Source organism: Cheilinus undulatus, linkage group 18 (assembly GCF_018320785.1).
Source record: "Cheilinus undulatus linkage group 18, ASM1832078v1, whole genome shotgun sequence".
In the NCBI taxonomy this organism is placed as follows: domain Eukaryota; kingdom Metazoa; phylum Chordata; class Actinopteri; order Labriformes; family Labridae; genus Cheilinus; species Cheilinus undulatus.
This window is the reverse complement of record NC_054882.1, coordinates 5,963,399-5,977,170: the sequence shown is the minus strand read 5'-3', so window position 1 is coordinate 5,977,170 and position 13,772 is coordinate 5,963,399. Positions and strand designations below refer to the sequence as shown.

Here is a 13,772-nt window from a genome sequence, read left to right as displayed (position 1 = left end):
AAATATTTGCTCATTCTGAATTTGACCGCAGCAAAACATGTCAAAAAAGTAGGGAGAGGGCAACAAAAGGCTGGAAAAGTAATTGGTACAAATGAAAAACAGCTGGAGGAGCCTTTTGCAACTAATTAGGTTTACTGGGAACAGGTCAGTATGACTGGGTATAAAAGGAGCATTTTAGAGAGGCAGAGTCTCTCAGAAGTAAAGATGGACAGAGGTTCACTAATCTGAGAAAACTTAAAAAATGTGGAACACTGTGGAAAATTGCAAAGCCTGTAAATATCCCACCACCTGTATTCCATAATTTTAAAAGATTCAGAGAAGTTGGAGAGATCTCTGCATAAGGGACAAGGCTGAAGGTCAGTATTGGATGCTGCCTTAAAAACAGACATGATTCTGTACTGGAAATCACTGCATTGTGCCATCCACTAATGCAAGTTAAAGTTGTACCGTGCAATTAAAAAGATGTGAACAGGATCCAGAAATGCCGCCAAAGCTCATTTAAAATGGACTGAGGCAAAATGGAAAACTGTTCTGTGGTCACATGAATCAAACTTTTAAAACCTTTTTGGAAAGATTAGGGTCCCTCTTGACTCAAGATGGGAGGGACCTTGCATCTTGATCTGATGGTATGAGGTTGCATTAGTGCCTATGGCGTGGGCTGCTTACACATCTGGAAAGGAACTATCAATGCTGGAAAGTAGAGAGAGGATTAAGAGCAACATATGCTCCCATCCAGATGTCTCCTTAAGGGAAGGCCTTGACTATTTCAGCAAAACTATCCTAAACCACATACCACATCCGTCACAACAGCATGGCTTCACAATAGAACCTTTCATTTAATTTCCATCTTACTGCTCTGTTTAGCTTGTCTAGTCTTGAATATGTCCATGATAAATTAAATTTATAAAATGTCCTTTTTAATACAAATCTCTTTCAAACATGTACAACTCACAACAAAAGTTATCCAAGTTAAACTTTATAAAAGTGCATATTTCAAATTATATGTACGAGATCTTAAACAGTAATGCATGAAATATAATTCCAAAATGTAAGTTTTGTTTATTCTTGATGTGGAAAGAAGAACTGATGAGTGTTTAGTGCATTGAATACATAGGAATGCCAAGTCAGATCTTAGCGTACAGTCTGGTTATAAATCAGCTGTTCACTGTTAACTTCATTTAAGAAATGGCTTCCTCTAGTCAGTAAAGTCTGCAGTTAAAGAGTCTGTGTTGGATGTTTTTCCTCACTGTTTTTTTTTTTCAAATGTAAAAGTGTCTTGTGTATTATTGAATTAGCAGAAACTCTCCCTGTAGAGTTTAGTTTCTCACAAGGGTCTGACTGTTGTCTGAGGCTTTTCTGCTCTGAGCTTTTCCTAGAAACTTCCTCCTTCATTTGGCAACAAAACATGAAGGGGAATATCTGCCTCAGCAGCTGAAACAGAATCTAGTCTCTCCTTTAAAACAGAAGCATAGCATACAAATGATTTTCTCTCATTATAAAGCTACACAGCAAAGACAGCTTCACTTTGACCCTCTGATTGTGACAGAACATGAAGCCCTGCAGCTCTCAGGTCAGTAAACGTCTCTTAAAGAGGTGATGCTGAGGGTTTCTGAGAGTTCTGAGATGCCGGTGGGACGCCAGGCATTAAAACTGACCGTCCTGTTTCTGGTGACCATCAGGAAGCCGTTAGAGCTGAAGCGTCCCGGGACGTTATCCACATCAAGCCAGACGAAGGGAGCCACTGAGTCAGAGTGAAGAGTCACAGAGAATCCTCCTGATTCATCCTCCTGAACTGTGGCCTGCAGGGAAACAAACACATGGTGTGTTCAAAGTTAAAGGCAGCATTGATGTGAAGCATTTCACAGCTTATTTTTTCTTCCTTCCTTACAGTGATGTTTGGTCTCTGGAGACCCCGAGCGTCTTTAGGTGAGGACAGGAAGTGGTGGTTGGTTGGACCTCTCTGCCCCCCGCTGCTGTCCTCCAAGTGAAAGGTGAGCAGGCAGGTGAGGCGGCTGCAGTGTCCACATCCTGCCAGCAGGGTGGCGACTGACTGTTTAAAAATAACTGCAGCACTGCTGCCGGGAACAAGGAGCAGATCTGACTTCAGGATGCAAACTGGATCAAAATCAGTCCATGAGTACACCGTCACCTGATAGATGAAGAAATAAAACATGAGAGAAGGCCCAGCTCTTTAGAGAACACTATGCACTTAGCTAAACTATTCTCCATTGTTGTTCCCAGGGGTAGAATGAGTCTCCCAGCCACTGTTGGCTCATACTTTCCCGCTCTACTTATGGGGTTTTTGAGCACAGCTCTTTGTGAGTGACCAGCACTTTGGTGGTGAAGAAGATGTAATTGATAGAAGTGATGAGAGGTCTCCTGCTAATTATTTGTTGTTTCATTGCTATGTTAAAGTCACATATTATGAAAAATACACTTCCTCAGGCTTTTCTAACAAAAATATGTTCCCCTTGTCTGTCCACAGTCCTCCCAATACTCCCTTTGTTTGTACAAAGGGTTTTTATTTTGAAAAGCTACCAGAATGCTTCCACTATACACTGAATACACTCACTTGTACGGAGGTTTATTGAGGTAAAAATGCAGATCTGTAGGATATCTAGTGAGTTTTATTGTTCAATATACATATGAAATATTCAATCTATATCTATCCCATTAGGTGAATTTGTCTGATCATGTTGGGTTCCTTTTAAGTCTCAAGACAAACATATGGAGTCATTATTGTTGAAAAATTTACAAGTGCATTGCAATTATTTTATGGGAAAGTTGGAGAAAGAAAAACCTCACAATATTAAAATGAGTTTTGTAACACTAATGACTCCATACATAAAAACTAAAAACACATATGCCTACATTCATATCAGCCACACTACTCATATTTTCTTTTTAGCCATGGATGGTGCTTGTTGCCCCCCAATGGAAGTTATCTGCTGCTGCAAAAAACCTCTTCAGAAAGTCTGCAAAACAGATGAGACTGTTTTTGGTATTTTACACAGTCTTTCTCTTGTTCCCTGCAGTCTGAATGCCCCATTGTGACTTATTTGTACTAAAATGTCTGCAACATAAAAGTATGCAGTAGAAAGTCTGTATTTAATCATTACACACCACAGCTCTGAGCTTCAGGTCTTCTCTCAGGTCTGAGACGGCGTAGATGAACAGCGTGTCACCGTCCTCGAAGCCCACAGGAAGGATGTTGGCGAAGAAGTCCTGGGCAAAATAGTGCAGCATTTTCCACTTTCCACCAAACTCTGCACAAACACAGACACAAATGTGAAAATTTTACACAATTTTTGCCACAGTGACCTCTTATCCACAGTTAAAATTATACTAAAATCTAATTATTACAGTAGATATACATTCACATCCATTTTATCAGTGCTTTACCTGTGAAAAAGGTAGAACACAGGAGTCAAAAACCAAACTAATCTGATAAAAAGTGATAGAAGCAGTAGTATGCATTATTGATTCACATACCAATCATTTTCTGTCTTAATCAGTCGGTGTTTGACTTAAAAAGGGGTCAGAAAATTAAGAGAAATGTCAAATAAAGTATCCAAAAGCTACTTAAGCGACTATTTCCGTGGCAAAAAAAGAATATTTTGTAGATATCAAAGAGGAGTCAAGAAAACAGGGGATTTTCTTATTTAAGACACAAGGAAATAGAAATTTTTGACCTTCTTTTTCTTTAAAAATTACTTTAAGGGGGCGCAGATGGCCTAGCGGTTAGGTCGAGCTGCCGGGATTTAGGACGGGCCTGCAGCTCCTTTACTGCACGTCTTCCTCCCTTTCTCTCATTGTTACCAATTATATCCACTGTCCTTCCCTCTGAATAAGGCACAACAGCCCCACTAAATATCTAAAAAAAAGGCGTCACGCTGATGGCTTGACGGCTGGGTTGTGCCCCATGTATGGATAGTTCTCTAAGCAGGCGGCATGGGTTCAAGTCTAACCTGTGTCTAAACTATTTTCTATCACAGCAGAGGGAAAAACGCCCCAAAATGATCTCTAAATACTCTAAAGATCATCCAGGTGCTATAGTTCTCTCACCGATAGATGACCAGGAAGGAGCCTGCCAAATTTCATTAAGCTGCCAGTAGAGGGCGCCCATCGTGTGGCCTTTCCCTTTGATGATCTCACTCTGACTCCTCCGGTAAAACTCGGTCTGGGTCTTAACACACTGAGCCTGCATGACCTGCACAGAAGAGTGGGACATCAGAAATGTTAATGTGCAGGACAGTCAGGGCAGAAATTAAGCGTGTGCATTTCTCCTGTTACAAAACCTACAGGGATGAAGTTTCATGCTCTTTGAAAAAGGATGAAACAGAAAGTTTAAAAGGTTTATGTGGTCTAACCTGAGTGATGTAGAGAGTGTCTGTGTATCTTTTCAGAGCATCTGTGGAGTTGGGCAAGTTGTAGTGTAAAGCAGCCTGCAGTAACATCTGCTGGGTGCCGTCCTTGTGGTGCTGACGATGGGAGGAGAAATCACTGCTGTAGCTCCAGTCCTCTTTAGCAGACACCTGAAACATCACAAGACGGACATAGAACTGAGCACAATCTAAAAAAACTTTAAACTTTGAATCATCCGTATTCAGACTCAGCATCTCTACTGATTATTTAAGGTCTAACTGTGATTTTAAATACCATAGAGGCGTGCAAAGTTAATTTTAACTCACTGGCTGCAGGGTGGAGAAAGATGGCCAGGACTGGAAGCCGTACTCGGAGGCGAATCGTGTTCGAGGGAAATTCCTCCAATCCCAGCAGTCGTCCTCATAGTTGTAGAAATGTGTGTCTCCGTAGTGGGGGTCGTAGGGATTCTCTGCCACCCAGCCCTCCTGCTCTGATTCTGCCCCGTTTGTGGGACTGGAGACGAGGAACGGACGACTCTGATCCTCCTGGAGAGCAGAGGAAAAAGCCACCTCTAAGAGTTTTGTTTCCACAGAATTTTAACCCCTAATAAATGCATTGGCTACTCTGAGTTAATCTGGTTATTACTATTATTACTGTTATTTTTGTGAAATATAATTTGATTAAAGGAATGGTTAACTATCAATACTGCGCGGTAACCACTCATTAGACGTGCAAAAATCCTATACTGGAGTGTTTTTTCAGCTAAAAACTTCACAGGTATGTTTTGGGGACCTCTGAGACCAATATAAACTTTTCTTCCCTTTTGTTGTCACAGCCCAGTTGCAATGCATTCTAGGATATAAACAGACAATATGGCGGCGGGCTAACCGGCTAACTGCAGGAATAATCAAAAATTTATTATACATAACTTAAAAGACATCCTATATCTGAATTACTGGTGTGGATTTAATCTTTAAAGATCCCGGAAAGTCAGACAAGTTCCAGGTTGGCTAGAAAACACTCTGTAAAAGCAAGAAAGACAAAGAAAGTCGGCATGAGAATGGCACAAAATGCAAAAAATGCATTTCGTAAAGCCTGAAGATGTGACCTATAAACACACATCCCCAGGATGTCCATATAAGGAGTTGTGTATTATTACCATGGCAATTTAACAAGGGTGTTTACCAATGCCACTACTCCTGCTACATACCTCATACAACTTACCTTCAAAAATACTAAAATATCTCTTTAAATGTTTGACCTATAATGATTATTAGCTAAACTTTGATGCATTTATCTATTTATGGTGACAAAGAAATCACAAGAATGCTTTAATCTCTGTACGGCATCTGTAAATAGGTATTACATATACTTTCTCACCTCTTGTACTATCGCTCTGATGTTGTTCACGTACAGCATCACGTAGTCCTTCAGGTACATCGGCTTCTGGGAAAAGGTGATGTTGAACCAGCCTGTCGCCAGAGCTGCTTCGTTTTCATTGTTTCCACTCCAGATGATAATAGAGGGGTGAGATTTTAGACGCTGGACCTGATAAATAAAACATACAACAAAACTGAGTGAACCAACTGTCACTGCAGGCTGCAAGACAATGTAAAATGCAATTAAACTTGACATTTTTTAAGATACAATTACTGAATAAAGACTATATGTTTTTTTTTATTCTAGAAAAGCAAGTCATTCATTAATTCTTCCTCAACCTCTCAAAAATATCCTGGTATGATATTTTTTAAGCAAATGATAGTAAATAAATAAAAACTACAACCACTGCCTGGCAGTTAAATGCCTCCATGAGGTTTCCAATCACCAGACAGTGATGGGTGAAGAAGAGGAAGGCTGGGGTGTTTTTATGTTGTAGTGATTTGTAGAAATAAAAAATGGTTGACCATGAGGCATAAAGACCATGACCTCTGATGTTCAAGATCTAATTAGCTCCTCTTTAATCTGAGTAGATGTTTCTGCAAGTTTGAAGAAATCCTAAAAAGTGGTCAAGTATGGGATGTACATGGACCCTCTGACCTATGACCTCCAGAATCTACTCAGCTCATGCTTGATTGAGGGTTAACATGTTTGAAGAAAAATCAAAGAGTCCTTAGATATTGTGTCCACAAGAATGACCTGGTCTTTGGCCTGACGGACAACCTGAAAACACAACGCCCTTAGCCTCGGCAATCACCAGGGCGGAGCCATAATGAAGTCGGGGTTCACCTGTTGGATGACCTCCTCTCTCACAGTGCGGATGAAGTCGTCGTCGGTGGGATACATGGCGCAGGCAAACATGAAGTCCTGCCAAACCTGCACACACAAATGCTCGGACACTTTGAGCCTCCATCTGTTCACCAGCATGCCCATGACTCATCAAAACGTTACACAATCAAAAAACCAGGCACAGACACAGAAATGTGTCCTAAAATGGTCCCGTAGCTCTCCAGTGAGGAATTTAACAGGAACAAATGAAGGACAGACTTACTCCTGGATACAAATCTTCCCGATTTAAGGGCTATTTTTCTCTAACATAAAGCTAAAAATGTTGTATCAGAATGCATAGACACTTTATGCTACAGTTTATCCAAGGGACCAAACTGAGTCAACATTTTTAAGCTGAAGGCCGAAACATATGCACGTTTTTCTCTTCCCCATGTGCAAAATTAAGTTCTTGTAGATTTTTTTTTTTTTTGTCACTTCTGTCACCATTATTTTATCATTGTAAAAAGTAAAGCTAGTGTAGTAGCTCTCAAATACTAAATGACCTCCTGCTTTACAGTTTGTGTTTCTGGGGTAAAATTATGCTGACAAAGGACTAGCAACATCATTATAGGATAGATGTTTATTTACCATGATTCCCAGCTCGTCACAGATGCTGTAGAAGAGATCCTGTTCGTACACGCCTCCTCCCCAGACTCTGAGAGCGTTCATGTTCGCATCGACGGCCGACTGCAACAAGTTTCTCAAACTGCAGGGCAAACAAGCAGCAGGAGGCTTCAGTTTGATTGTTTTTGTGTCTAAAACAAATTCAGGTCAAAAAGAAAACTATACCAAACTGTGATAAGAAAGACAACGACACAAAAAAGCCCATCTCTGATGATCTACACTCACACAGCGGGGGTGACACGGTCCTGGAAGGAGTGGGCCGGGATCCAGTTGGAGCCTTTGAGGAAAATTGGTTTCCCATTGATGCGGAAATAAAAGCTCAAACCTGGAGACCCAACGATCGGCTCCTGGACGAGTTCTACTGTGCGAAAATACACCTGAGGAAGACATTTTTAATCAGACATTTGTGCACATTCAATGAATGGTAAACAGCATCTAAAATGTAAAATTCAGTCTTTGCATCTCCAGTGGCTACAGATACTAAGGAATGTTAATTAACTCAAACTGCTATTTTTCTCAGAAAGTAAAAAACTGTTTCATTAGTTTGTCTTTTATGCCACAAACTAGATCTTTACTCAAAAACTCAACATGGCAATACATAATCACATGCTCCTTACTGAAGTGTGATATGGATTTTAAAGAACCAATATGGCTGCAAATACTGTAACACCAGTTTTGAAATACCCCTATAGTGCAGGTAGCAGGAAACACTTAACTGCATGATGCCGCATAGGCTTACAGTCAAAACAAACTGCTGGTGACATGGATGAGAAAGTCTAACAAGCGCTGGCATGGCTAAAAAAAGATACTAATATCATCAGGGGTTTCTTCAAAAAAACAGGGAGTCAAGTTTTGGACAAGAGTCATGCAAGTTGTGCAAAAAAAAAAAAAAAAAGGTAAAACACTGCAGTAACACCAATATTCATCTACATGACAGAGAGGGGTCTAGCTCTAGACCACACAGACGCCCCTTTGCGGAAACAAATTCTGGCAGTTACATTTATGAAATAACCACATTGTAAAGATTACAGACAAAACTGCATTTCAAGGTTAAAGGTCACAGGTCTTATCTAGGATTAAATTATGTACAGGCCCTTTATAAAGATAGTTATGTGAATGGTGATTTCTTTAGCTTCATTAGTTTAAGCTAAAGTTAAGACTGCTTCGCTAGTTAGGTATGTGTTACTATGTAAGCCAATGTAGCTAGATTAGCTTTAGGTGAGGCTAACAGAGCGAAGGCGAGCCATCATTTGCATATCTACCTCTAAAGCAGGTCTAGCTTTAGCAAATGTAGCATAAACTAACTGACGTTTTAGTCAGGTTGGACTTGCCTTCATTACAAGTGGAAATATAATAAAGTTCCCAAAATCCAGCGACAATACTAAATATGACTGATCTTTTGATCTCAAATAAGTTTAAGTTAATCTCACATGCTTCTAAATACTTTATCTGCTGATGTTTATTTCAAATATTTTGGGATTGAAGAGTGCAAGACTTGCTTTTGTTGCCAGATAATTAAGCCAGTTAAAGAATACAAGAGAATACATGATCACTACAGGAGGAGTGTGCTGACCTTAGACTCTGTATTCAAGATCAGAAATCCATCCTGGAAGCCTCTGATGGTGAGATGGTAGAAGGGTTGGTCACCGTGTCCATTGGGCCACCACAGCTTCACTTCCCTGCTCTGCAAAAAGGAAAAAGACTGAAAACATTCAGCAAGTGGTTGCACAAAACATCTTTATGATTTGGTATAATCAGGTAGAAAGAGAAGAGTCATTGCCCTCATGGCTTGTGCACATCACTGAACGTCTACTTTCACGAACACACGAATGATACAGCCGTAAATCTTTGGATTAGAAAAGTAGTTTGACAGTGGCGTTTACGTACCGTATTTACAGGTAAGGTGAAGCTGTTTTTGGTCTTTCCTGATAGAAACTGCATGCTGAGGGTCTCCTTTAAGTCCAGCTCTGGTATGGAGAGTGTGACCTGACCTTTTAATGTCTGAAGTGAATCCACAAGAAGCTCAACCAGGACAGTCCACTGAGAGAGAACAGGGTCTGCATAGAAACAGTGATTATACAGAGAAATATCAACATGAGCACACTAGAATATGGCAAACATGTATGAGAGACCGGCAGAGCAAAAGGAAAATGAAAAACACAACACTTCTCTGTGAGCTTCTTTGCCTTATTGCGCTCTCAAGGTATTTATCTTCAGATAAAGGTCCAGAATTTGTTGCTTCAGTGTAGCAGCCTTCTCCTTTGTTGCTACAGTGAAGTCACCAAATTCTGTTCTATGTTTAGTTCGGGGATGTTGGATCAAATTGGGAGTATTAATGGGTAGTTTTCAACTGCTTCTACTGCCTTGTGAAACAATTACAGATGCTGCAAGTGGCTGTTGGAGTGTCCATCTCTATACTGCTGACATTTTAGTCATAGGATCACTAATGTTGCTTCTGCTGCTTCGTTGTCTAACTCGCATGCTTATAGCCTGCTGCAAATTGTCACACATTTATGACAGCTAATGTAAATGATCAGCTGGGCTGATTGGATCAAACTGCCGATCTCCAGTCACTTAAAAAACACTTCTATTGGCTCCGATCTGATGCACAAGATCAGGATAGGGACACCCCTGATTTCTTGTTTACTCAAATGTCTGCAGGCAGTGTCAAACTACTTGTTTGCATAAGAAAATACCAGATGCGATTTCCTCACCCATGTCTGTCTCAGAGTGCAAAAGGGGTAAAAATCCCTGTCATCTCCTCCAATGACTCCTCTTCTTACTTCTTTGCAATGAATGCAGTTTAATCAGCTGCTGCTCAGTATTCATAAGCTCCAACTCCAACATGACATGCTCGGTAGTAATTGTCAGAGATTCATGTACACAGACATGCAGGAAGTATGAAAGAAGCACCAGGAACTGGCAGAACCACCCTGCCGAGTAGAGTTTGGGTGGAGTATTGTAGAGTGACACGGAAAAACCGACGCGTAGAGCACACAGAGGCTAGCTCAGAGACAGTATTAACCAGGTTTTAGGTGTGAAAAGAATATTTCCTTTTTAAATCATAATTCAATACCTGTAGTGAAGACATTAAAGACCCTGTAAAGTGAAATCCATAATTTTTGTCTTAACACACTAGATATGTTGCATTATAGTTGCTGTAAACGTGAAAAAATTAAGATCAACATGTGACTGAATTCTGGATTTAGAGTGAAAGTTTTTCTCCTCTTTCCTGGCTTGGTTTAATGTGGGCGGGGCCAATATGTGGGCTCATGATGTCATGAGCCCACATATTCTGACCTGCCCCTGTAACACTACAATATAAAATCACAGAGCAGTTCATCTCAGTACAGTCTATTGTTAGCTGATGTCTCTGTCTTTAATGAAAGTTAACAGTCAGTTTAATGCTGTTTTTCTGTCCACTGTGAGGTAAATGTGCCAAATCTAACAGCCAAAATGGTCTATGGATCATTTAAAACTTCATAACAGAGATATGAGCCAGGCAGCTGCACTCTGATCATAAGGTCAGCACAAGGTCAAGGGGCGGGCTAATGGCATGTGATCATTCCTCCATTCAGATTGTAGCAATTTTTTAAATCAGAGAGGATCGTATTTCTCCTCAGTGGGCGTGGCTTCAGCTCATTCAACAGACACGCTCACACCATCCTGGAGCAGACTTTACTGCCTCATTTTTCATGATTTTGAAGCTTAATTTTATAAACTTGGAGATGTTTTATTTGACTGAAATTTGAACTAGGGGTTCTTTACAAAGTGACCTGTCATACAACAAACCTAAATACAGATTCATTTTCACTTTACAGGGTCTTTAAAATGAATTTATCACCAAATTTCTGTGGTAAAGATTTAATCTGACATACTGTAAAGAGGAACAGATGAGACCTGGATGAGCTGCAGGACATCGAATGCCTCCAGTCGAACTTCCTTCCACAGTCCCATCGTCGGGAACGAGGGACCCCAGTCCCAGCTGAACGAGCTCTGCTCCTGAACACAGATTAGAAAGTTTTCACTCAAATTAAAAGGCAGAAGACAACACTTAGGGGGATATATATAAAGGTTTCATCGGTTAATTGTACAGCAAAATTTACTGGATCGGTTGGAAATGTAAACCAGTGCTACACTCCTGTAAAAAGTTTTTGGATACTTTTTACCGGAGTTTGGATACGAAAAAAATTCAGGAACAGTGATGCGGTCTGTTTGTCTGTCCTGTGAAGCTCATTGGACGGATTGCTTGAATGTAAGGTGAGATACTGGAAGGATAAAGCTGACTGGAGAGATCTTTCTGCACAAACATACTTTTCTGATGAAGTTGACGTGACATTCTCCTTTCTGGACGTCTGGAGGACACTCAGGAGGAACGCTGTACGCTGAATGAGCTTTCCTCCGCTCAGACGCGTAAAGAGCCGGAGACGACAGGCCGACTTTCAGCACATTGTCTTCGTCATTCAGCAGGTTTCTGACTGAGAACTCCTACACAGCAAAAACAGACACTAGACATGAGAACGTGATGATGAGGAGCACGTGTACAGCTCATGTAAAACAGCTTATTCTCTAGTTTACATACATATCTGCAGAACATGTTGTCTGTCTCCCCGACAGAGACTCCATTGAGAAAAATCGATGCTACAGTGTCGACGCCGTCAAAGACAAGCTGCACCTTCTGCTTGGATCTGTGAGAGCAGAGTAAAAAAAAGTTATGTAAGAAGTTTAAACTGTATTGGAACACTAATTAATTAATCGCACTGACCTCAGATCATCAGAGAGAGTAAAAGTTGTCGTATATGTCCAATTGTCGAGGGCAATCCATCGATAGGACAGGTCATTAAACCTGAAATACGGGTCCTGGGAGGAGGAAAATTAGAATTCAGTCGGTCTAATTTACTTTTATAGAAATATATTCCAAGTATCTGATCGTTTATTGACTACTTAAAGGTTTGACATTTAAAAACGAACTTATGTAAACCTCCATTCTCCTCATTCATCCATTCAAACCCCTGTATACTCTCTGTTTCAAAGTATATGGTGCATGTTGTGCTGTTATGTCTCACTATCTGTTAACATGCAAACAAATTTGAATCTTGTTCGGACAGAGAAAGTGATCTGTCTAGCTAAGCAGTTTGTATTGACTCATGGTGAGACTACTAGCACCAATAGCTGGACCTCTGTTGAAATAGGATATTCACTTTAAAGGGGGTGAATATTCATGCAATCACTTATTTTGCCTTACATATTTTCATTTAATTGACATTTCCTTGTAAAAATCAGTTTTCAGTTTGACATGAAAGAGACAGATGTGTCTGCCTCTGAATCATTTCACTTCCTCCTTAAAGTGTCCAATGAGACCAGATGATGAAGTTCCAGGTCCTTTTCTAACCTCTTTCATGCAAGAGGTTCAGTTTTGACCTTTGAACAGAGACAATAAAGATCCTGATAACTCAGTTCCTGAACTACAAAGACATGAAACATAAAAAAAACTAACGCAGTGTCTAATTTTGTTCTTAAATTGAAAATTATACTCCAGCATTGTAAAATACATGAGAACCCAGGAGGAGCATGGTGCATATAGCTCAGTGCTGCTGTGTTTAAACGGTGATGTATATAAACAGCCCGAGGACAGACACTGATTACATTACTGCTGGTATATTTTACCGACCTGGATGAATCCCTGGTTCTGTAGAGCTGTATGAACACATCCTGGGACCTCAGCAGGCAGTGACAGTGAACCATTGGAGTTTGACAGACTCCATTTACCGTTTAAACTCACTGTTAACGATAAAACTCCAAAACATAAACACAATAAAATATAAAAAATACAAAAACAGCCTTTTCTGTAGACTTTCATTGCTTTAGCGAATTTTCAGTCATTGTTAGTAACGACAAATCTGTCCTAAATATCCGCTTTTCTTCGCTTCTGTTTACCAAACGGAGCAGGCACTTCCTGGTTGGTCATATGACTCTAGGGGCGGTCAACTGACTAGGGTTGCTGCACGCGGGACAAAAATTCGGCGCGAAAAAGTTCACCGACGTGTTTGTTTTTCCCCTTTTTCACATCTTTGTGCAACATATGAACAATTTAGCTCCTTTAAAAAAATCAAATAAAAAATCAAATCAAAAGAAAGTCGCCAAAACGACTGTTTCCCCGAGTATTACCCCTTTACACGTGTTTCCTGCACATTTTTGCTACTTCTTTTGCCACTTTTAGTACATGGATGGTTATTCTTCAACCATTTTGGTCTAGAAAATTTTAAAAAATCTAACACGTATTTTTAGAAATATTTTGATAGTATTGATAGTATTTTGATATTGCGTAGAAACACTTTATGATCGTGGCTGTGATTAAATCTTTTCACTAATTTAACGTTTTGTTGTTTTGGTCCAACAGTCAAAGGAAAGGGTCATGTCCACCACACCACAAAAAAAATGTTTTTCTTACAAATTTATGAATATAACATGTCTTTTCAAAACTCCACGCACAGATGTACCCGAATGTATAAATGCAT

General features: G+C 40.1%; 1 protein-coding gene across 1 annotated transcript; it reads right to left on the bottom strand.

Moving 5' to 3' along the window:
• Nucleotides 1–134: 134 nt before the first annotated feature.
• On the bottom strand, nt 135–13,201 carry LOC121526710 (beta-mannosidase-like). Its single transcript, XM_041813405.1, has 17 exons — nt 12,926–13,201; nt 12,020–12,114; nt 11,837–11,942; nt 11,569–11,742; nt 11,133–11,256; nt 9,142–9,311; nt 8,828–8,938; nt 7,480–7,631; nt 7,219–7,336; nt 6,592–6,678; nt 5,746–5,913; nt 4,692–4,910; nt 4,371–4,535; nt 4,066–4,210; nt 3,124–3,266; nt 1,889–2,149; nt 135–1,799 (listed from the first exon to the last, which is right to left on the bottom strand). The coding sequence occupies exons 1-17, from the start codon at nt 13,112–13,114 to the stop codon at nt 1,572–1,574; spliced, it is 2,655 nt and encodes an 884-aa protein (XP_041669339.1). The 5' UTR covers nt 13,115–13,201; the 3' UTR covers nt 135–1,571.
• Nucleotides 13,202–13,772: the final 571 nt, after the last annotated feature.